The 24,483-nt window shown below is 39.8% G+C and overlaps 1 protein-coding gene across 1 annotated transcript in view; it reads left to right on the top strand.

The window, feature by feature from the left end:
• LOC141165092 (cadherin-related family member 4-like) overlaps positions 1 to 24,483 on the top strand; it is a 184,882-nt gene that overhangs the window by 147,864 nt on the left and 12,535 nt on the right. Inside the window, exons 18-22 of the mRNA XM_073650730.1 lie at positions 1,179 to 1,320; positions 3,967 to 4,220; positions 12,473 to 12,603; positions 15,273 to 15,365; positions 16,088 to 16,163. Of these exons, the coding sequence (XP_073506831.1) occupies positions 1,179 to 1,320; positions 3,967 to 4,220; positions 12,473 to 12,603; positions 15,273 to 15,365; positions 16,088 to 16,163 (696 nt within the window). The remainder of the gene's footprint in view (positions 1 to 1,178; positions 1,321 to 3,966; positions 4,221 to 12,472; positions 12,604 to 15,272; positions 15,366 to 16,087; positions 16,164 to 24,483) is intronic.

Here is a 24,483-nt window from a genome sequence, read left to right as displayed (position 1 = left end):
CAATGGAAAAGATGGAGAAATTAAGTTTTCCATCTTCTCCACACCTGTGGTGCGATTCTGTCATGTGAAAGAATCAGATCACACTAAGATGACACTCGGATCAAACTCTTACAGACCCCAGCTTTTATGTCTCACATAAAAACTGACACTAAATTCACGCCTTAACCAAAGGCAGAATGAAAGTCTTGTTGCAGTCAGGTATGTTTACTATGAAATGCTGCAACATTTCAGATAAAACAAAGTTTGAAAACCTGGCAATAGGGAGATTATAGGGAAAGATCTGACTAGTCCAGCGTGGCCCCCATCCTGCCCCATACCAGCCTTCTCTACTTCTGCATAATCACGAGGAGGTGACCTGTCAATTAACTGGAGCATGTGTGGAAATATCGACCAGGGGCAGTGCTGGACTAGTCAGGTCTCTCCCTATAGTCCCTGACCGACTTTTCAAACTATGTTTTCTCTTAATTGCTGCAGTGTTTAATAGAAAAACCTTCCTGGCTGCAATGATACAATTAGGCTCTGATTGATGCTGCCTCTACTTCGGGCAGGATGAATCAAATGACAGGTTCCTGTTAAGTTGTAGACATTTCTGTTTCATTGCCTTTGTATTACTAGTATTCTTTTTACTTTATCAGTAGGTTATTATAAATTATGCTTGCTGCATTTTATAAGTGATTTACTTGTAAATAATTCCTACAATTCCTTCTGCAATCCTGATGACCTACAGTAAATGATCTTATGTTGTACTGAATGAGTAAAATGTTCTTCACTTGCACCATGGCAATGCTAAACTGGCTTAAAACCAATATGTACAAATATTCACAGACACTGGAATCGACATATTTGGAACATTTAAATGCATTCATTTTCCAAACCTGGCTAGGCTTGGTGTGTTTGTTATCTGTTAAAGATGTAGTTCGAGGGTGGCAATCGACACGACAACATTAAATAAATATTAATCTGTGCCACAATGTAAGCATGCCCATCCTTAGTATTCTTTTCAAATCACATCATTGAAAACAACATGATACATTATTCATCTTGTATCGGTTATCAGTGTAAACTCCAGTAAAGTGGTTTGTGTTTACATGAGGATTTTCACGTACAGTGCCAGGCAAAATAATATGGTTTTTATGCACTGTGTACTCTGAAAAATGATATTGGTAATTGTTCTGCAGAATGTGAATGATGAGGCTCCTGTTTGCTCCCCTGCCTATTATGAGAAAATTATTTACTCTACACGGAAGACACCTGTACTAAACCTACAGTGTTCAGATAAGGACTCACCTGACAATCAGCTAAGCTATACTATAATATCAGGTAAGATAATGATTATTATATTATGTTATATTAAAACAGAACAGGACTCAAGACTATGGCTGTATTAAAAATATGGCTGCAATAGGACCACAAGTCTATTGCCATAGTATACTGACAAGTCACTTCACCAACATGTCATTCTGGCTTCCTCCGTCTCCTAGAGTGCAGTCCGGGTCCTCTATATCGTCGCCCAGGTCTCCCAGTTTCAATCCACTGGGTCATCAGAATCTTCAAGTGCTCACTTGATTGTCCATATCCATTTAACAGTTCACTGGATTATCCCTTAAGAAGACTTCCTGCACTTTCTGTTCACACGACCGTCCATTTAAAAAGGCTTCCTGCACTTCACGCTCACACGACCGTCCCTTTAAGAAGGCCTCCTGCTTTTAACTGGTCACAAGATCGTCCGTTCCTTTGCGTAGGCTTCGAGCCTTTATCTGGGCTTCTTCTTCATCCCGTCCTGCTGTTCCCAACTTTCTTGAATAGGGCTGTAGGTCAGTTCAGTTAGCAGGGCACATCTGACCTGACACGATTACTCATCCTCTTCCCCAGCCTCAGGGTATATTTTTTTTCTAACTGCGGCACAGCTTGTCACATGACTTTGTCCCCCTTGATTTTTCATCCTACCTGCAACCCACATTCACTTCCCAGCTAATGCTTGCTTTTTTTTTTCATTCCTCTTCTTATAATTTTTGGCCACTAGATGGCAGTGTTTGTTTACTTCGGCTTCACTGAACATTCACCTACAGAAGTCTCCCACTTACACAATAACTCATCATAATACACAATTATACCTAATCTGGAGGTGGTATTGGGCCCCCCTACTTGCTGGGCCCCTGTTGGACTGCCCAGATTGCACCAATGGTATATCTGCCCCTGGTATGATCAAATATGATATGGTGGCATTAAAAGGTTCTGTTGCTGAATTCTGTACAAATATGAAAAGAAAAATATGAATACATGATAATTTTGATTCTGTCTGTACAGAGGTATTGGGCCTGTTAGATGATGGACACTCAGCTTGAGCATTTTCAAGTTTCCTTGTAAAATATGTGAATAAACCCATTTGCACAAACATATAGTGAACACAAGTTTGTTAACTTCACAATAGCAAGATGTTAACAATGAGACATCTCACATTCACACGTCAGTGGTAAGGGTTCCATTGTCTGTTAGACAGGAATACAGTACGCCTTTTTTAGTTAGAGGTTGTCCTTTAATGGATAACACCTTCTTATCTGCTGAAGTGTCACATAAAATAAAAAATACTCTCTATTCCTGTGACATTTTGATGGTCACATGACATTGCTATGTCACATGACCGCTGCAGCCAATCTGCGGCCATTATTCAGTTGCAGCCTTTCAGTGTATTTTTCTCTTTTTATGTAGAGCACTATAGCTAAAGGAAATCTGTCAACCAGTTGTTTCTATATAATCTGATAGCAGCATGATGTAGGGGCAGTGACCCTGATTCCAGAAAAGTATGACTTACTGGACTGCTGCTGTAGTTTTGAGAGAACCTCTGCTTTCTGTGTTTTAAATGTAGCAGTGATCAGAATGTTAAGCCATATGTAACCCCGCCCACACCCGATTGGCAACTTCCTATGTACATTGTGCTTTGTCAGCAAGCTGTCAATCATTGGTGGGGAGGGGTTACTCAGAGTAGCTTGATTTGTCTACACGTGAGACCTAGTCAGGCAATGATAATCTCCTGCTGATAAAACACTGCTTGTATTGAAGCTACAACACACAGCCTAATAAGTGACAAATCCCTGAAATCAGGTTCTCTTGCTCTATATAATGCTGCTCTCAGATTAAATAGCAAAAACTTTTAAGAAGATGTTGTTGCTAATTACCTGCCTAGCTCAGATTACTCTGCCGGCTCAGAGGGGTCATGGACAGCTCCTAATGGAATTTCTTCCACAGACGACATATTGACAGAGCAGCATCTTCTCTTCCACTTTGCTGTGTTGATGGGGCGTCTCTACCAATGTCATTGTGACTGAGAGCCAGCTCCCTGTTGCCTAACTGCGGAGAGCCAGCTGTCAATCAGCATGACATTGGCAGTGGTGCCCCATCACCAGGGCAGACCAGAAGATGGAGCTGCTCTGTTGACGAAAGGTGAAAAGAAGCAGAGGAATCACCAGCTGAGGCTGCAGAGATCGTTCTTGTGCCGAAAAGACAGGTAGTTAGCAACTACCTGCTTGTTAGTTCCTGGCCCCATACACAAAAATACTAAAAGTTGTCGATCTAATCTAGCAAAAGACAGATGCATATTTCTACCAATCCTCATACATGTGAACAATGACTAATCACAGTGTAGTCTGATTATATAGATAAACGATCAAGTTTCCCAAAGGACCAAAGAGGTTCCTGTCTGCAAGTACTCCTTCTTCTGATTAAACCTCTTACGCCCCTCCTTCACCCCTCAGGCTTCATTGTACTGTCACTAAAGTCTTTCCAATGCATACTGTGTTCACAGACAGGCGCATGCACAGCAGTTTCCAGCTGTGTGTAACAACCTCACTGATAATCTATTTTCAAGGCTGCATTTATCAATGCAGCTATTGAATTTCTGATCATGGTCTTTCTGCATACCATAATAAATGGCTATTAATATATATATATTTTTTTTTATGTCTCCAGAAAATAAAGCTAATCGTTTTACTCTTGAGATGGATGATGAGGGTTTTCCTACTATAATATCAACTCAAAACTTCCAATATAATGTTTTTGAGGGCATTCAAGACCCAACAGTTTTCCAACTACTTATTGAAGTTACTGATGAAAAGGGAGGAAACAAAGCTCTCCAGCTGTCTACAACTGCTACTGTAATAATACATGTGGTCCCCTGGACTACTACCGTCCCAGCTGCAACTCTAAAACCAACATCAATGCAAGTAAGACTTTCCGGGGAACTCATCAAACAATTTAAAAGAGAAAATTTAATTTGAAAAGTCTAAATTTTTTGTGCAATGAATAGTTGTGCAAAATAAGTTGTACTTTCAGAGTTTTTATCCCAATTCCTAGTGTGGATTGACAGATTCACTATAATTTATGCCAATAGCATAGCATACATTTTAGCAAAAATATACTCCAGTCCACTAATAGAATACAGTTTCTGACTGTCTCCAAATTAGCCAAATCTGCCTCTCAATGAATTTGGTACGTCTTACTCCAGAAGAGTCTAGATCAGTCTTGACATGCCAAATGCAGGAATGTCAAAAAAGTTTAAAATACAACTAAAGTCTTTTGTATAAAAACAATAGTGAAAAGTTACATTGACAAGAAGTTTAATTTAAAAAAATCATGGGATTCTATCCTTCTAAAATCCTTTTAATTTAACCAAATATTAGTTAGAAACATAGTGTTGATCTTTTAATGGTTGGTGATCTTTTCTTTTCAATTTTCAAAAAGACTTTTTTTATCTGTTCCATTGAAAATACCTTATTTTTTGAGAAATAATAGGTGGTCCAAAGTTGTGAGTCCTATTCATATATGGTGGTGCTGTTTACTCCTTTAGTTCCTTAATATGACTTTGCATCTGTTAAGCTAATAGGGCCCAATTCATGAAGTTTTTTCTGCCATAAAAAAACTTCAAAGATCACAACATTTTTGCACAAAATGAAGGTGTGCAAAAAAAATAAGTTTTGGTAGGCTCTGCCAAAGTGTGTGGAGCTGAGGTGGGGTGGGATAGGATGGGGCACGGTAAAGCCATCCAACAAATTCATGAAAAGTTGTGGCGTACATTATGCCAAAAATGCTACTCCAGTCATAGACTGGAGTAACATTTCTGGAAGAGGCATTCAGAGATGTACACTAGTTGTAAAATGCAATTAATTCACTAAGTGTCTTGTATCTCTTGCTGAATTAGGCACATCTTACTCCAACATGCTCATCATTAAGTATGTCATGCACTACACCAGTCTTAATGAATCTGGGAAATATTGTTCAGATGCAATCTTCTTCATCTACATAGCACTAGCTCACCCATCTGTGTTCAGATACAGCCTTTTTCCTTCATATTGCTTATTCTGACTCCATAACTAGGCTGCAAGTTTGGGGCTCTGGTGACATAATTTCTATTGATGTCTATATCAACCAGTACTCACACGGAGACATTTCATCAGATAGCTTGACTTGACTACAGTAGGTACATATGAAGATTCCAGATGAAGGTTTATTTTCAAGCTGAAATGTTGTAGTTATGCAATTACAGCATATAAAAAGACTAGGCTGAATGAGAGCTGTGCATAGAGATGATGTTCACACAAATATGGCTGACAAAACAGGCACAGGAGAAAGAAGGTAGGGTTTACTGACATCATAGCTGGAGAGACAGACAGGAAAAACTTATAAAAGAGCCAATCTTATTGCATAGCAATGAAACAGCAACAATACAATGACAACTCACTACAATACTGTATGATTCCCAAGTTGTGGGATATAACAGCGCTATGATCACCCCACTCTGCTTAGGTGAGTGGGGTGAGCATATTGCTGTTATATCCCATAGAGGGGTGAGCATATTCTTCCTTCATAGTGCTATGCTCACCCCACTCTGTTTACATGCAATCTTCTTCCTGCATAGCGCTATGCTTACCCCTCTCTGTTTAGATGCAATCTTCTTCCTTCATAGTGGTATGCTCACCCCACTCTGTTTGCATGCTATCTTCTCCCTGCATAGCGCTATGCTCACCCCACTCTGTTTAGATGCAATCATCTTCCTACCTAGTGCTATCCTCACCCCTCTCTGTTTACATGCAATCTTCTTCCTTCATAGTGGTATGCTCACCCCACTCTGTTTGCATGCTATCTTCTCCCTGCATAGCGCTATGCTCACTCCACTCTATCTAGATGCAATCTTCTTCCTTCATAGTGCTATGCTCACCCCACTCTGTTTAGATGCAATCATCTTCCTGCATAGCGCTATGCTCATTCCACTCTGTTTAGATGCAATCTTCTTCCTTCATAGCGTTATGCTCACCCCTCTCTGTTTACATGCAATCATCTTCCTGCATAGCGCTATGCTCACCCCTCTCTGTTTACATGCAATCTTCTTCCTGCATAGCGTTATGCTCATCCCACTCTGTTTAGATGCAATCTTCTTCCTTCATAGTGCTATGCTCACTCCACTCTGTTAAGATGCAATCTTCTTCCTGCATAATACTATGCTCACCACACTCTGTTTACATGCAATCTTCTTCCTTCATAGTGCTATGCTCACCACACTCTGTTTACATGCAATCTTCTTCCTGCATAGCGCAATGCTCACCACACTCTGTTTACATGCAATCTTCTTCCTTCATAGCGCTATGCTCACGCCTCTCTGTTTACATGCAATCTTCTTCCTGCATAGCGCTATGCTCATCCCACTCTGCTTACCTGCAATCTTCTTCCTTCATAGTGCTATGCTCACCACACTCTGTTTACATGCAATCTTCTTCCTGCATAGCGCAATGCTCACCACACTCTGTTTACATGCAATCTTCTTCCTTCATAGCGCTATGCTCACGCCTCTCTGTTTACATGCAATCTTCTTCCTGCATAATGCTATGCTCACCCCACTCTGTTTACCTGCAATCTTCTTCCTTCATAATGCTATGCTCACCACACTCTGTTTACATGCAATCTTCTTCCTGCATAGCGCAATGCTCACCACACTCTGTTTACATGCAATCTTCTTCCTTCATAGCGCTATGCTCACGCCTCTCTGTTTACATGCAATCTTCTTCCTGCATAATGCTATGCTCACCCCACTCTGTTTACCTGCAATCTTCTTCCTTCATAGTGCTATGCTCACCACACTCTGTTTACCTGCAATCTTCTTACTTCATAGTGCTATGCTCACCCCACTCTGTTTACCTGCAATCTTCTTCCTTCATAGTGCTATGCTCACCACACTCTGTTTACCTGCAATCTTCTTCCTTCATAGTGCTATGCTCACCCCACTCTGTTTACCTGCAATCTTCTTCCTTCATAGTGCTATGCTCACCCCACTCTGTTTACCTGCAATCTTCTTCCTTCATAGTGCTATGCTCACCCCACTCTGTTTACCTGCAATCTTCTTCCTTCATAATGCTATGCACACCCCTCTCTGTTTACCTGCAATCTTCTTCCTTCATAGTGCTATGCTCACCACACTCTGTTTACCTGCAATCTTCTTCCTTCATAGTGCTATGCACCCCCCTCTCTGTTTATCTGCAATCTTCTTCCTTCATAGTGCTATGCTCACCACACTCTGTTTACCTGCAATCTTCTTCCTTCATAGTGCTATGCTCACCCCACTCTGTTTACCTGCAATCTTCCTCCTTCATAGCGCTATGCTCACCACACTCTGTTTACATGCAATCTTCTTCCTGCATAGTGCTATGCTCACCCCACTCTGTTTAGATGCAATCTTCTTCCTGCAGAGCGCTATGTTCACCCCTCTCTGTTTACATGCAATCTTCTTCCTTCATAGTGCTATGCTTACTCCACTCTGCTTAGATGCAATCATCTTCCTACATAGCGCTATTCTCATCCCACTCTGCTTAGATGCAATCTTCTTCCTTCATAGTGCTATGCTCACCACACTCTGTTTACATGCAATCTTCTTCCTGCATAGCGCTATGTTCACCCCTCTCTGTTTACATGCAATCTTCTTCCTGCATAGCGCTATGTTCACCCCTCTCTGTTTAGATGCAATCTTCTTCCTGCATAGCGCTATGTTCACCCCTCTCTGTTTACATGCAATCTTCTTCCTGCATAGCGCTATGTTCACCCCTCTCTGTTTAGATGCAATCTTCTTCCTGCATAGCGCTATGTTCACCCCTCTCTGTTTACATGCAATCTTCTTCCTGCATAGTGCTATGCTCACCCCTCTCTGTTTACATGCAATCTTCTTCCTGCATAGCGCTATGTTCACCCCTCTCTGTTTACATGCAATCTTCTTCCTGCATAGCGCTATGCTCACCACACTCTGTTTACATGCAATCTTCTTCCTTCATAGCGCTATGCTCACTCCACTCTGCTTAGATGCAATCATCTTCCTACATAGCGCTATGCTCACTCCACTCTGCTTAGATGCAATCATCTTCCTTCATAGTGCTATGCTCACTCCACTCTGCTTAGATGCAATCATCTTCCTACATAGCGCTATGCTCACCACACTCTGTTTACATGCAATCTTCTTCCTGCATAGCGCTATGTTCACCCCTCTCTGTTTACATGCAATCTTCTTCCTGCATAGCGCTATGTTCACCCCTCTCTGTTTAGATGCAATCTTCTTCCTGCATAGCGCTATGTTCACCCCTCTCTGTTTACATGCAATCTTCTTCCTGCATAGTGCTATGTTCACCCCTCTCTGTTTACATGCAATCTTCTTCCTGCATAGCGCTATGTTCACCCCTCTCTGTTTACATGCAATCTTCTTCCTGCATAGCGCTATGTTCACCCCTCTCTGTTTACATGCAATCTTCTTCCTTCATAGTGCTATGCTCACCCCTCTCTGTTTACATGCAATCTTCTTCCTGCATAGCGCTATGTTCACCCCTCTCTGTTTACATGCAATCTTCTTCCTGCATAGCGCTATGTTCACCCCTCTCTGTTTACATGCAATCTTCTTCCTGCATAGCGCTATGTTCACCCCTCTCTGTTTACATGCAATCTTCTTCCTGCATAGCGCTATGTTCACCCCTCTCTGTTTACATGCAATCTTCTTCCTGCATAGCGCTATGTTCACCACACTCTGTTTACATGCAATCTTCTTCCTTCATAGCGCTATGTTCACTCCACTCTGCTTATATGCAATCATCTTCCTACATAGCGCTATGCTCACTCCACTCTGCTTAGATGCAATCATCTTCCTACATAGCGCTATGCTCACTCCACTCTGCTTAGATGCAATCTTCTTCCTGCATAGCGCTATGTTCACCCCACTCTCTTTAGATGCAATCTTCTTCTTACATAGCGCTATGTTCACCTCACTCACTACCACCTATATCTTGAAACTCTGATTTGAATTAGTGCTGCTTTGCATATGCAGACTGGTTTCTTCCATCCTGAAGTGTGTCCTTTTTGCTTTGCTATGTTACTGTTTTTCTGTATTTTTACTTTCAGCTAATTTCTAAACTTTGATGATACCCATGTGCTATATAAAGTACTTTTAGCCTATACTTTGAACTGTATGAAACCCTGTTCCTTGCTTTGTTTGGTTCGGGTGGCTATAATCTCTGTCAAAGAAATATACTTATCTAATATCATACAACACTGTAGTTGGAGGTTGAATCAGACTATACAGCAAGAAAAGCAGACCATGCCATTTTTGCCAACACAATGATCTAAACCATGTGTTACTCCTACTATAACTAAGTGCTGCAAAGCCTGAAAACCGTAAGTTCTGTGCCATGGAGTTTTATCCTGTGACTAAGAACTGCTGAGACTGAAGCACGAAAACTCTGTGTCTTATATGTTCTACCGAATGAGTAAGTGAAGCATGGGACTGAAATGCATCAGCTCTATGCTTTATGTGTTTTACCATTTTGGATACATAATAAAATCTGCAGTTATAGGCTAAAACGCCCTCTTTTATCCATCACACACGGTCTATTAAGTCTTAGAAGTTTGTCTCAAGCTTTTTTAATTGGCTACAGTTGAAATGTTATATTCCTGTGTTGCCTCTTTAGGGAGATGGAATGCTATTTCTATAAGCCTCGGGCAGCATAGGGTCTAAAAGTTGTATTTAAATTAAAAGATAATAGCAGGTGAAATTTGCTCAAACCTATTTACCTATGTAATGTGAAAACTCCAAAATGTGAACTCCAAGTTAACGGCAGCATTCTTTAATAATTAAAAAAAAAAGTCTATGCAATGCTTAATTGTAAAGCCATTATTGTTTATACTGTAGGTACTTGAATAAATTTTCATTAATTTAGGTTACAGGTTAAATATTGGTACTTTGTTTTACTTAACTGTGAAGGGATGTGAAGATTAGGGAAAAAAACAGGACTGGCTTGAAACAGTGCTATAGCCCCATCTGGTGTTCATATGTGAGAATGTTTTAATTAGCATTAAATCATTGGCATCTTCTTATCATCTGGTGATTATCTTCAAAGAGCTTTTTTAAATAAAAAGCCGATAAACAAAGTCTAAGGTGTGCTATAAAGTAAATCTGTGACTTAAAACCTGACAATGATTTCCTATTAATAAGGCTACTGTTGGCCTCTGCATTTTTAATATATTTTGCGTATTCTTTGACACTCATGAATGGATTACCCAATAGCATTCAAGTACAGTAGACAACATTACTCTGAGCATCATAGTTACAAATACTTGACATAAGGGCACTAACGCTCGTGTAAACAGGGCATTTCCCACAACTTTGGTTAGGGTACTTAGCTGATAGCTTAGGGTCAGTAATAGATGTAACAAACCCCAGTATGAAGTACAGCAAGGTGAAACAAGCAGTGTTAATGAGGATTCAGAACAGATTGTAGCAATATAGGTAACAATGGAGCCTAGCTAGGGTCATATCCTTATAACTAGCAGGTCAGTGAATTATGGTTTTAAATATAGCACCTTTACAGTAATCTCTACCAGATCCTCATTGTGTCTCATGGCTGCACTGGCTGGCAGGATGAGACAGTGCCAATGCAGGCTAAAGATGAGGGGTCCGTCCAGGAGGAGGTGGGCTAGAGCAGGATGCAGAATAAGCACAATACAGGAAATTTATGCTACCAGTGCCAATACCAGGTCTAAATATATGGGATCCAGGAAGAGTTGGGTTAGAGCAGGATGCTGTATTATAAGCACTATATAGGAATTATATGCTACCAGTGCCAATGCAGCATAAAGATGTGGGGTCCAGGAGGACATGGGCTAGAGCAGGATTCAGTATTATAAGCACAATACAGGAAACCTATGCTACCAGTGCCAATAATAGGCTAAAGATATTAGGTCCAGGAGGAGGTCAATTGGCAAAAAAAAAATATTCTCTTCTTACAAATAAGATTTTTTTAAATAAATGTATCATTTAAAGTACAGTTCATATCACAATTGTGTTGTTCTATCAGTAATGTCATACAGTATATGGTGTGCTCTCTGACAACAGTTTATCTATGGTGTAGTATGTAGTAATCCTGCAAACCCAACGATATTGAAAAGCAGGTAGTAGAATTTATGCATACAGTTGTTCTACTATTTCTATATGTGTCATGAATGTAACACATGCTCAATCACGGGTAACGGAGAAAGGAAAGACCTACTACAGGCAGAAGCTGCACCCACACTCAACTGGTCCCTGTACAGACTAAAAGACCCTAACCGCACTCAAAACTCAAAAACACCACTTTGAACCTGGCTCCCTAAAAGGCGAACGAGGGGTTTCTCTCTCACACTTCTTGAGGAACCAGAGGGAAGTGTGCAGAAAGATACGAAAACCTAGAGTGAGAAAATGAAAACATGTACATACGAGGTAGAGGGGGAAAGTTAAGGAAAGCCAAAAATAAATGGAACAAATATATCCTCCCAGAAACTTAAAAAGGTGAAAGGAAAAGCAACTGGGAAGGAAAACAAACTGCCTCACTGCAGGAATTTAACTGGTGTTTAGTACCATGCAAGGTAAACCCCTTAGCTGAAGGACTAGAACTCCTAAACTCAAGTCCACCTACAAGTATAGCCAACAAGGAAGTGCAGTGAAGGGGAGAGGAACAAACCAAGACAAGGGAAGAAAGACAATTGGAACCATCAGCATTTGGAAAGGAAAGAAAAGTTTATAGCTCAGCAGACAGACGAACGAACCATGAAGAAACAGGTCAGCAGATCGAATCCCCTGAGACATGATAATATGGCATAAAAATGCATATTGTACAGAATTAGAAAAACCTGACTAGTTTTTTTCTAGAAAAAGCTCTATTGAAGTGAATGGAATTAAGATGGAATACCACCATTTAAGCAGACATGTGTAGCACTGTTTTGAAGACCTAATCCTTACATTATTGAGTTGCACTAAAGTTATAAATCAAAAGAGATTTATAGAACTGTAATCATCTTTCATCTTAATATGAATTTCTGCCATATAATTAGTTTTCCTTATGTGCTATGACATTTTGATAGGTAAATATGCATTTCTACAAGGAAATAGCCAATTAATATGTACCTTATTTATTTCTAGGTGACAACAGCTGTGCTTGTCCGAACATCATATTTTTGGCATCCTGATAATTGGTTTCCAGCTGTTATTACAATTACTGCCGCCCTTTTTCTCTTGTGCACGTATGCGTTGGCATGGAGTATTCTAAAAGAGTAAGAACTAGCTTATTACGGTTTTTTTTCCCAACTGTTTACTTATTGATTTCATTTATCAAACAAATTGCATCTATAATCCAGAATTATAAGTCTAAATTACCTTGACTATACCATAAAAAATCAAACAGTAAATACCAAACCTAAACACTATGTTTAGTTTCAAAAACTTTCATCATTAAAATGCTACCCATATCAAATATGTAACATTACTAATATAAGGCGTGATAATGACAGATATATAGGCTTACAAGGAGATTTTAAGATTAGTCTGTATCATATATTTGGTGTCATAATCCAGAATGATCTCTTCATCTGAAGAATATTCTCTATTACATTTGAATTGTCATTGTTCTCTAAAACTAAGCATGATCACATTACAATGTAGCTTGATGGGAAAACTCTATAGATAATAGGTTACACATTATTGTGAGGTATTTAGTAGATTTTTTTATTCAATTATTTAGGTCTGAGGGAACATTGCCACTTCCCATACAGTTTAATGTATGGGCATTGTACAGTATTATATAAAAGCTATGTAGTTAATGAATTTGAAAACTAAAACAGGGACAGACTGACCATATCGTGGCTATACTGGCTGGTAATATGTTCATAACCTTCAAGATTTCTGAGATTTAATTACTGTATGGGTATGACCAAATAGCAACTTTTAGAATCTGAGTTTTTGAAGCAGAAGACGCTTCAGTAAAAACACCGGCGGTGTTTTTACTGAAGCGTCTCCTTTGGCGCCATGTTGGACATTATTGAGGCACTTTTGCTACTAGATTCTTTTTTAACTGTATATATAAACTAGATAGCAGCTTCCAAACAGAAGCTGTTTGAAGAATGATCACCTCACATCTTTTAGATGCTTCACAGCTTTCAAAGCATAAAGTGGTTAAAAGAAGCACAAAAAGACTGAACATATGAACAGTAAGTCATTTTGCCATTACAGTGCATATGTTAATTCTTTTTTTGCTGTTTTTAGCTATTTTTCAGGTAAATTTCAAACTAAATCTGCCTGAAAAAGACAACATGTTCACATACCCTAAGGCCAGTTTCACACATCCATTAAAGTACTGACTGTGCTCGGATCGGAAGACATGGCCCGACTCCTGGGTCTCATGACCTGTTTTGTCAGCCATTAACTAACAAAATAAGCCCAATTGTTTTTAATGGGAAAGCAGAATTAACATTGATATGGTCATGTAAACTGCAAATCCGATGGAAGAAACACAAGATTTCTGCCACAGATTCCACATCAGATTTTTCATCACTTGAGGATCCGGATGGCTGCAATACTTTATGGTGATTCATCTTGAACAGAATTTCTTCAACAAAAAGTTGAAAAGACAATGTGTCATAAATGAAAAATATCTTTAAGAAAAAATTGAGCTGTTTCTAATATTAATTAATTACTGTTGAGAACATGTCATCTGATTAGATGCTTTATATGAAGTTTACTTTTTCTCTGAGACACTTTCATACCTTAAAGTGCACCTGTCAGCAGGATTGTGCTCAGTAAACTACATACACTGTCAGGTGGGTGATAGTACACTGATTAAAATGATACCTTGGTTGATGAAATCCATCCTGTGGTTCTTGTGTAATCTTTACTTTCAGTTTGGAGATAATGATATGCCATGCTTCAGGGCTGTCTGTGGGGGGTGCTCTATCTGGTGCTCTGCTTACATATTCATCTGTATGCTCTTATGACAGGTCACTGATCATTTTTACATAATGCATCTAGTAGTGTGGGGTTAGGTAAAAAAAAGTTTGAATGAAGAAAAAATGGCAGCGATGCCCGCGAATGTGCAGTAGCAGCTATCGCTGGTCGCCATTTTGTTAAAGCAAAAAACATTTTTTTTTAAACTCCAACAAAATGGCTGCAGCGCATACACAGTAGCATCTATCGGCAAGTGATATCTGTTACAGCGCATTTGCGGGCGCCGCGGCCATTTTTGCTTCATTCAAACTTTTTTTTACCTAACCCCACACTACTAGATGGATTATGTAAAAACGATCAGTGAGCTGTCATAGTAGTGTTGGAGTTTAAATAAGCAAAAGATAGGAAAGACAGCGCACATAGGGCACTATCCGTATAAAAGGAAATACCAGGTCCCACAATCAGTCTGACTCACCTTCTGAGGTTGTGTGAGTCACAACCAACTGTGAAGCACCTGTCAGATGGCCGCTGCAGGAGACCCCGCTGATTAGTAAACAAATGAGAGGAGATAAGAAGCCGGGCTGATCCTCCGCGCTGGTCCAGAGACACACAAGGATTAATGATAAACCAAACTTTCTTTATTACTTGGCCTATGCGTTTCGTGGCTACACTGCCACTTCCTCAGGGCAGTGTACAACAAAATGGCAGCAAGCGATAGTGCAGGCGTCGCTGCCATTTTTGCTGCGGGGCGGCCCCCACAAGCTCCCTCGAAGCACGAGCATATCATTATCTCCAAACTGAAAGTAAAGATTACACAAGAACCACAGGACGTATTTCATCAGCCAAGATATCATTTTAATCAGTGTAACTTCGTCCACCTGACAGTGTATGTGGTTTACTGAGCACAATACTGTTGGCAGGTGCGCCTTAAAATTCTAAATAGACACATTAAAAATAATTTGAAAACCTCCTTTAATTCTCCCAATACATTTTTTTTTTACAGTATTCCAAAATATTCAAAATTCTTTCCCACGTGTCAAAAAACTCAGCCACCTAAACCTCTCAACTTTTCTAACAAGAACCTAACCAACCCAGTGTAAGTACATTTTTATACATGTTCATATGTGGCCAACCATCTTGGGCTGCATTTACACATGCAGTTTATGATACAGGCTCTTTAGCCAAAGCCAGGAATGGAAGCAAAAGGATGGAGAGATATGATTGAAGATAAGACTGATACTTCTCTCTTCTGTATACAAAGCCTTTTCTCTTCCATCCTTACGTAAATCACTTACATTTATAAGTCAGTTACCATTACATACAAGTCTATGAAAGTTTGCATTAAAGCGTAGCTCCACTTTCACAAGAAAACGATTATAGTGCAGGACTCTAATGTGGAAGCAGTTTTCTAAATCACTCTGCTGGCAATTGTTTCAGAAAACCCACAATAAAGACCACACAGGGTCTGTGCTGCGTTCTACACTACACAATACAGAGTCCTGATAATTGTCTTCAGTATAGGGGTGAAAGATATAAGATCCTATGATGGTCACATCCCATACTACCTGGCAGCAGAAGATGCACAATGCCAAGTTTTGTGAAGCTCACAGGACAGACTTTGGGTGGTCTGTGCTGCATGTTATCAGCAAACACCATTAATAGAGTGATTTAGAAAAATGATTATATTAGTTTTGCATTATAATTTTTTTGCCAAAGGGGATGTACACTTTAAAGGAAATAACATTTTTAATTTGAAATAAACAAAAACTCCTTAACTTTCGTCCTTCCTTCGTTCTTTCCTATATCTTGTCTCCACAGCATAAATAATCAAAATGTGCCTATCAGCAATTCACAGTCAAACGAAAATCCAAACTTTCTTCCACAATACCCCACTGTAAGTATTGTAATACATATTTATAATATATAAAAATATTTTTTTGCATATATACAGTGGGGGAAATAAGTATTTGATCCCTTGCTGTTTTTGTAAGTTTACTCACTGACAAAGACATGAACAGTCTATGATTTTAAGGGTTGGCTAATTTTAACATTGAGAGATAGAATATCCAAAAAAAATCAAGAAAATCACATTGTATAAATTAGATAAATTTTTTTGCATTTTGCAGTGAGAAATAAGTATTTGATCCCTCTGGCAAACAACACTTAATACTTGGTGGCAAAACCCTTGTTGACAAGCACAGCAGTCAGATGTTTTTTGTAGTTGATGATGAGGGTTGTGCACATGTCGGGAGGAATTTTGATCCACTCCTCTTTGCTGATCATCTCTAAATCATTCAGATTTTGAGGCTGTCGCTTGGCAACTCGGAGCTTCATCTCCCTCCATAAGTTTTCTATGGGATTAAGGTCTGGTGCCTGCAAGGCCACTCCATGACCTTACCTTGCTTCTTTTTGCAACACTCCTTTATTGCCTTGGCTGTATGTTTTGGGTCATTGTCTTGCTGGAAGACCCAGCCACGACCCATCTTCAATGCTTTTACTGAGGGAAGGAGGTTGTTGGCCAAAATCTCGCGATACATGACCCCATCCATCTTCCCTTCAGTACTGTGCAGTCGACATGTCCCTTTTGCAGAAAAGCACCCCCAAAGTATAATGTTTCCCCCACCATGCTTCACGGTTGGGACGATGTTCTTAGGGTTGTACTAATCCTTCTTCTTCCTCCAAACATGGCAAGTTTAGTTAATGCCAAAGAGCTCAATTTTTGTCTCATCTGACCACAGCACCTTCTCCAAATATTTCACAGAATCATCCAGGTGTTCATTGGCAAACTTCAGACAGGCCTGCACATGTGCCTTCTTGAGCAGGGGGACCTTGCGGGCACTGCAGGATTTTAAACCTTTAAGGCATAATGTGTTACCAATGGTTTTCTTGGTGACTGTGGTCCCAGCTGCCTGGAGATCATTGACAAGTTCCCCCCATGTAGTTTTAGGCTGATCTCTCATCTTCCTTATGATCAAGGATACCCCACGAAGTGAGATTTTGCATGGTGCTCCAGATCGATGTCGATTGACAGTCATTTTGTATTTCTTCCATTTTCTTACTATTGCACCAACAGTTGTCTCCTTCTCACCCGGCGTCTTACTTATGGTTTTGTAGCCAATTCCAGCTTTGTGCAGGTCTATTATCTTGTCCCTGACATCCGTAAAAAGCTCTTTGGCCTAGCCCATGTTGTAGAGGTTAGAGTCTGACTGATTAATTGAGTCTGTGGACAGGAGTCTTTTATACAGGTGACTATGTAAGACAGCTGTCTTTAATGCAGGTAACGAGTTGATTAGGAGCGTCTAACTGGTCTGTAGGAGCCAGAACTCATAATGGTTTTTAGGGGATCAAATACTTATTTCTCACTGCAAAATGGAAATAAATTTATCTAATTTATAGAATGTGTACAATGTGATTTTCTTGATTTTTTTGGATATTCTATCTCTCATGTTAAAATTAACCTACCTTTAAAATTACAGATTGTTCATGTCTTTGTCAGTGGGCAAACTTACAAAAACAGCAAGGGATCACATGCTTATTTCCCCCACTGTATATATATATATATATATATATGTATATATATATATGTATGTATACAGTAGGTACGGAAAGTATTCAGACCCCTTTAAATTTTTCACTCTTTGTTTCATTGCAGCCATTAGGTAAATTATAAAAAGTTCATTTTCTTTTCTCATTAAAGTATACTCTGCACCCCATCTTGACTGAAAAAAACAGAAATGTAGAATTTTTTGCAAATTTATTAAAAAAGAAAAACTGAAATATCACATGGACATAAGTATTCAGACCCTTTGCTCAGTATTGAGTAGAAGCACCCTTTTGAGCTAGCACAGCCATGAGTCTTGTTGGGTTTTTCACACCTGGATTTGGGGATACTTTGCCATTCTTCCTTGCAGATCCTCTCTAGTTTCGTCAGGTTGGATGGTGAACGTTGGTGGACACCCATTTTCAGGTCTCTCCAGAGATGCTCAATTGGGTTTAGGTCAGGGCTCTGGCTGGGCCAGTAAAGAATGGTCACAGAGTTCTTCTGAAGCCACTCCTTTGTTATTTTAGCTGTGTGCTTAGGGTCATTATCTGGTTGGAAGGTGAACCTTCGGCCAAGTCTGAGGTCCAGAGCACTCTTGAAGAGGTTTTCATCCAGGATATCTCTGTACTTGGCCGCATTCATGTTTCATTCAATTGCAACCAGTCGTCCTGTCCCTGCAGCTGAAGAACACCCCATAGCATGATGCTGCTACCACCATGTTTCACTGCTGGGATTGTATTGGGCAGGTGATGAGCAGTGCCTGGTTAGAATTCTCATCAAAAATTTCTATCTTTGTCTCATCAGACCAGAGAATCTTATTTCTCATAGTCTGGAAGTCCTTCATGTGTTTTTGAGCAATTTCTATGTGGGCTTTCATATGTCTTGCACTGCACTGAGGAGAGGGTTCCATCGGGCCACTCTGCCATAAAGGCCCAACTGGTGGAGGGCTGCAGTGATAGTTGACTTTGTGGAACTTTCTCCCATCTCCCTACTGCATCTCTGGAGCTCAGCCACAGTGATCTTGGGGTTCTTCTTTACCTCTCTCATCAAGGCCCTTCTCCCATGATTGCTCAGTTTGGCTGGATGGCCAGGTCTAGGAAGACTTCTGGTGGTCCCAAACTTCTTCCATTTAAAGGATTATGGAGGCCACTGTGCTCTTAGGAACATTGAGTAATGTAGAAATTCTTTTGTAACCTTGGCCAGATTTGTGCCTTGCCACAATTCTGTCTCTGAACTCCTTGGGCAGTTCCTTTGAGCTCATGATTCTCATTTGGTCTGACATGTACTGTGAGCTGTGAGGTCTTATATAGACAGGTGTGTGCCTTTCCAAATCAAGTCTTATCAATTTAATTAAACACAGCTGGACTTCAATGAAGGAGTAGGACCATGTCAAGGAGTATCACAAGGAAATGGACAGCATGTGACTTAAATATGAGTGTCTGAGCACAGGATCTGAATACTTATGACCATGTGATATTTCAGTTTTTCTTTTCTAATAAATTTGCAAAAATTTCTACATTTCTGTTTTTTTTCAGTCAAGATGGGGTGCAGAGTGTACTTCAATGAGAAAAAAATGAGCTTTTTAGAATTTACCAAATGACTGCAATGAAACAAAGAGTGACAAATTTAAAGAGGTCTGAATACTTTCCGTACCCACTGTATATATATATATATATATATATATATATATATATATATATATGTATATATATACACTGTGTGCAGAATTATTAGGCGAGTTGTATTTTAGAGGATTATTTTTACTATTCATCAACAACCATGTTCTCAATCAACCCAAAAGACTCATAAATGTCCTAGCTTATTATTTTTGGAAGTTGAAGTGGGGTTTTTTTAGATTTGGCTATCTTAGGAGGATATCTGTTTGTGCAGGTAACTATTACTGTGCAGAATTATTAGGCAACTTAATAAAAACCAAATATAATCCCATCTCATTTGTTTATTTTCACCAGGTAAACCAATATCAGTGCACAAAATTTAGAAATAAACATTTCTGATATGCAAAAATGAAAACCCAAAAAATTAGTGATCAGTATAGCCACTTTTCTTTATGATGACACTCAGCAGCCTTCCATCCATAGATTCTGTCAGTTGCTTGATCTGTTTTCTATCAACATTGCGTGCAGCAGCCACCACAACCTCCCAGACACTGTTCCGAGAGGTGTACTGTTTTCCCTCCCTGTAGATCTCACATTTTATGATGGACCACAGGTTCTCTATGGGGTTCAGATCAGGTGAACAAGGGGGCCATGTCATTATTTTTTCTTCTTTTAGACCTTTACTGGCCAGCCACGCTGTAGAGTAGTTGGATGCATGTGATGGTGATGGAGCATTGTCCTGCATGAAAATCATGTTTTTCTTGAACGATACCGACTTCTTCCTGTACCACTGCTTGAAGAACTTGTCTTCCAGAAACTGGCAGTACTGTAGGTCTGGGAGCTGAGCTTCACTCCATCCTCAACCCGAAAAGGTCCCACAAGTTCATCTTTGATGATACCAGCCCATAACAGTACCCCACCTCCACCTTGCTGGCGTCTGAGTCGGAGTGGAGCTCGCTGCCCTTTACTGATCCAGCCTCTGGCCCATCCATCTGGCCCATCAAGAGTCACTCTCATTTCATCAGTCCATAAAACCTTTGAAAAATCAGTCTTAAGATATTTCTTGGCCCATTCTTGACGTTTTATCTTATGTTTCTTGTTCAAAGGTGGTCGTTTTTCAGCCTTCCTTACCTTGGCCATGTCCCTGAGTATCGCACACCTTGTGCTTTCTGATACTCCAGTAACGTTTCAGCTCTGAAATATGGCAAAACTGGTGGCGAATGGCATCTTGGCAGCTTCACGCTTGATTTTCCTCAATTCATGGGCAGATATTTTGCGCCTTTTTTGGCCAACACGCTTCTTGCGACCCTGTTGACTATTTGCCATGAAACGCTTGATTGTTCGGTGATCACGCTTCAAAAGTTTGGAAATTTCAAGACTGCTGCATCCCTCTGCAAGACATCTCACAATTTTGAACTTTTCAGAGCCCCTCAAATCTCTCTTCTGATCCATTTCGCCAAAGGAAAGGAAGTTGCCTAATAATTAAGCACACCTTATATAGCGTGTTGATGTCATTAGTCGACACCCCTCCTCATTACAGAGATGCACATCACCAGATTCACTTAATTGGTAGTTGGCTCTCAAGCCTATGCAGCTTGGAGTAGGACAACATGTATAAAAAGCATCATGTGATCAAAATACGCATTTGCCTAATAATTCTGCACACGGTGTGTATATATATATATAACACATACCTATGAGCAGAAATTGTGTATATATATATATATATATATATATATATATATATATATATATTATATATATATATATATATATTATATTTATAGAGAGAGAGACAGGGATGCACAGACCTTTATCAAAATGACACCTAGGTCCATTTTAGACAACCATAAGATAATGGCTAAAAGCGATTTTGCCAGAATACAGTTTGTGCAACTAAGAATCTCTACAGTCATGGCCAAAAGTTTTGAGAATGACACCAAAATTATATTTTCACATGATCTGCTGGCCTCTGGTTTTTATTAGTGTTTGTCTGATGTTTATATCACATACAGAAATATAATTGCAATCATATTATGAGTACCAATAGGTTATATTCACAGTTAGAATGAGTTAATGCAGCAAGTCAATATTTGCAGTGTTGCCCCTTCTTCTTCAAGACCTCTGCAATTCTCCCTGGCATGCTCCCAATCAACTTTTGGACCAAATCCTGACTGATAGCAGTCCATTCTTGCATAATCAATGCTTGCATTTTGCCAGAATTTGTTGGTTTTTGTTTGTCCACCCGTCTCTTGATGATTGACCACAAGTTCTCAATGGGATTAAGATCTGGGGAGTTTCCAGGCCATGGACCCAAAATCTCTATGTTTTGTTCCATGAGCCATTTAGTTATCACCTTTGCTTTATGGCAAGGTGCTCCATCATGCTGGAAAAGGCATTGTTGGGCGCCAAACTGCTCTTGGACGGTTGGGAGAAGTTGCTCTTGGAGGACATTCTGGTACCATTCTTTATTTATGGCTGTGTTTTTAGGCAAGACTGTGAGTGAGCCGATTCCCTTGGCTGAGAAGCAACCCCACACATGAATGGTTTCAGGATGCTTTACAGTTGGCATGAGACAAGACTGGTGGTAGCGCTCACCTCTTCTTCTCTGAATAAGCTGTTTTCCAGATGTCCCAAACAATCGAAAAGGGGATTCATCAGAGAAAATGACTTTGCCCCAGTCTTCAGCAGTCCACTCCCTGTACCTTTCGCAGAATATCAGTCGGTCCCTGATGTTTTTTCTGGAGAGAAGTGGCTTCTTTGCTGCCCTCCTTGAAACCAGCCCTTGCTCAAAGAGTCTCCGCCTCACAGTGCGTGCAGAAGCACTCACACCAGCCTGCTGCCATTCCTGAGCAAGCTCGGCACTGCTGGTAGTCCGATCCCGCAGCTGAAACAGTTTTAAGATACGGTCCTGGTGCTTGCTGGTCTTTCTTGGGCGCCCTGGAGCCTTTTTGACAACAATGGAAACTCTCTCCTTGAAGTTCTTGATGATGCGATAGATTGTTGACTGAGGTGCAATCTTTGTAGCTGCGATACTCTTCCCTGTTAGGCCATTTTTGTGCAGTGCAATGATGGCTGCACGTGTTTCTTTAGAAATAACCATGGTTAACTGAAGAGAAACAATGATACCAAGAACCAGCCTCCTTTTAAAGTGTCCAGTGATGTCATTCTTACTTAATCATGACTGATTGATCGCCAGCCCTGTCCTCATCAACACCCACACCTGTGTTAATGGATCAATCACTAAAACGATGTTAGCTGCTCCTTTTAAGGCAGGACTGCAATGATGTTGAAATGTGTTTTGGGGGTTAAAGTTCATTTTCTGGGCAAATATTGACTTTGCAAGTACAGTAATTGCTGTTAAGCTGATCACTCTTTGACATTCAGGAGTATATGCAAATTGCCATTACAAAAAATGAAGCAGTAAACTTTGGAAAAATTACTATTTGTCTCATTCTCAATACTTTTGGCCATGACTGTATATGCTACTGCTTCATGACAGTGTAATGCAAGTAAAAGGTGTTGCATTGAGATCTGCAAGGCACTGCAGCTGCAACAAACAAGTCGGAAAAAATCCAACTGATACTGACTTTTTGCAACTTGCTTGTAGCGGTCATGTTCCTTGCACTTCCCAATGCTACCCCATTCATGTGCACTGTGTTGCAATGTAGCACGGGTACACAGCAATTTTTGGTGACACAACCTGTGCCGCACTCAAAGACCGCATATATCTCCACAATTTACAGCTTGTAATACAGTTGCAACATTAAAACCGAGTGTGGTTCTACTGAACTTAATTTAGATCAGAGTAAAGTACCAAAGATAAACTTTAAAGGGAGACGCGATTACAGGCGCCGCTCTCTATACTTAGAGCGGTAATTGAACCATAGTTGACGCCGTCCCTATGACTGAAACCGGAAAGCTGCCGTAAGGGAATAAAGTTCATTTTCTCCCCACAGTGTTCAGCTAAGTGCAGGTGCCATGCAGGTTAATAGCGCTATTAACCTGCAGATTAATCCCATATCTGCAGGTTAATAGCATTTTTTCTGGTGACAGATTCTGTTTAATGATCAAATTAAATTCAATAGAACTGCACATCATTTAGTGTTGGGATTATGTGAAAAGCCTGATATTGGTTTAGTAATTCAGGCTCAATATTACTGGCGTAGTAAAGCAGGCACTGGGACAACCACCAGTTAGAAATTTGTTTTAAGCTAAGTTATCCCTTATTTTCTTATCTTATAAAATAAATTATTGAAGGGAACCAGTCATATTTTACTTGCTGTCCAATCTGTGGTCAGCCTAGTATGGAGAAGGAGAAACTGAGCAGAATGATGTATAGATATATGGGAAAAGAAACAATACAACTTATCTTGTATTCATTGAATTCCTGGTGTTTATATGTATATGAGTCCAGTGGGTGCTCCTACTAGTGATTTACAGTTCTGCATGCACAATCACAGACTATGTTCCCATAATGAGTATTTAGTGAGGTTTTGATGGTACAGATTTTCTGCACCTATTAGCTAGTTTGCATTTTTTTCATAACATTTTTTTAATGCATTTATTTACAGGCGTTTTTATAACTTTTTTGACACTTCATCTTGGTAGGTCATATTTTATATAAAGCTGCTTAACTTTTGATACTTCCTGGTATATTTTTTTTTACCAAACTTTATTGATACAGTCATGTGTGGAATACATGCATTTTTGGTGTGTTTCTGCAGTGGAAACACTCTAAAAAGCATGTGGATTTTTTTACTTGTGGATTTTCTGCATCTAATGCAAGTTTGTCGGAGAAAATTCTCATATAAAACTCAGCATACTAGCAAGAGAAATTGACATGTTGCTGATTTCAAACCCGCACCACAGAAAAGTTTACACAGCATAATAAAGAAAACACAATAGGCATCAGATTTCTATTAGTCCCATCCCCCTTCCTGGAACTGTAACATGCTGCAATTTTTGCACAGGAAAAATACAAAGCATCAAAATATCATTGTGAGAACTTAACCATACTGGGAAGACTACTGAGCAGGGCTGTCCAATGGACACAT

This window comes from Phyllobates terribilis, unplaced genomic scaffold (genome assembly GCF_046119375.1).
Source record: "Phyllobates terribilis strain yellow unplaced genomic scaffold, ASM4611937v1 Scaffold_11__3_contigs__length_659146591, whole genome shotgun sequence".
Lineage (NCBI taxonomy): Eukaryota > Metazoa > Chordata > Amphibia > Anura > Dendrobatidae > Phyllobates > Phyllobates terribilis.
Note: the sequence above shows the minus strand (reverse complement) of the source record. Positions and strands in the feature narration are given on the sequence as shown.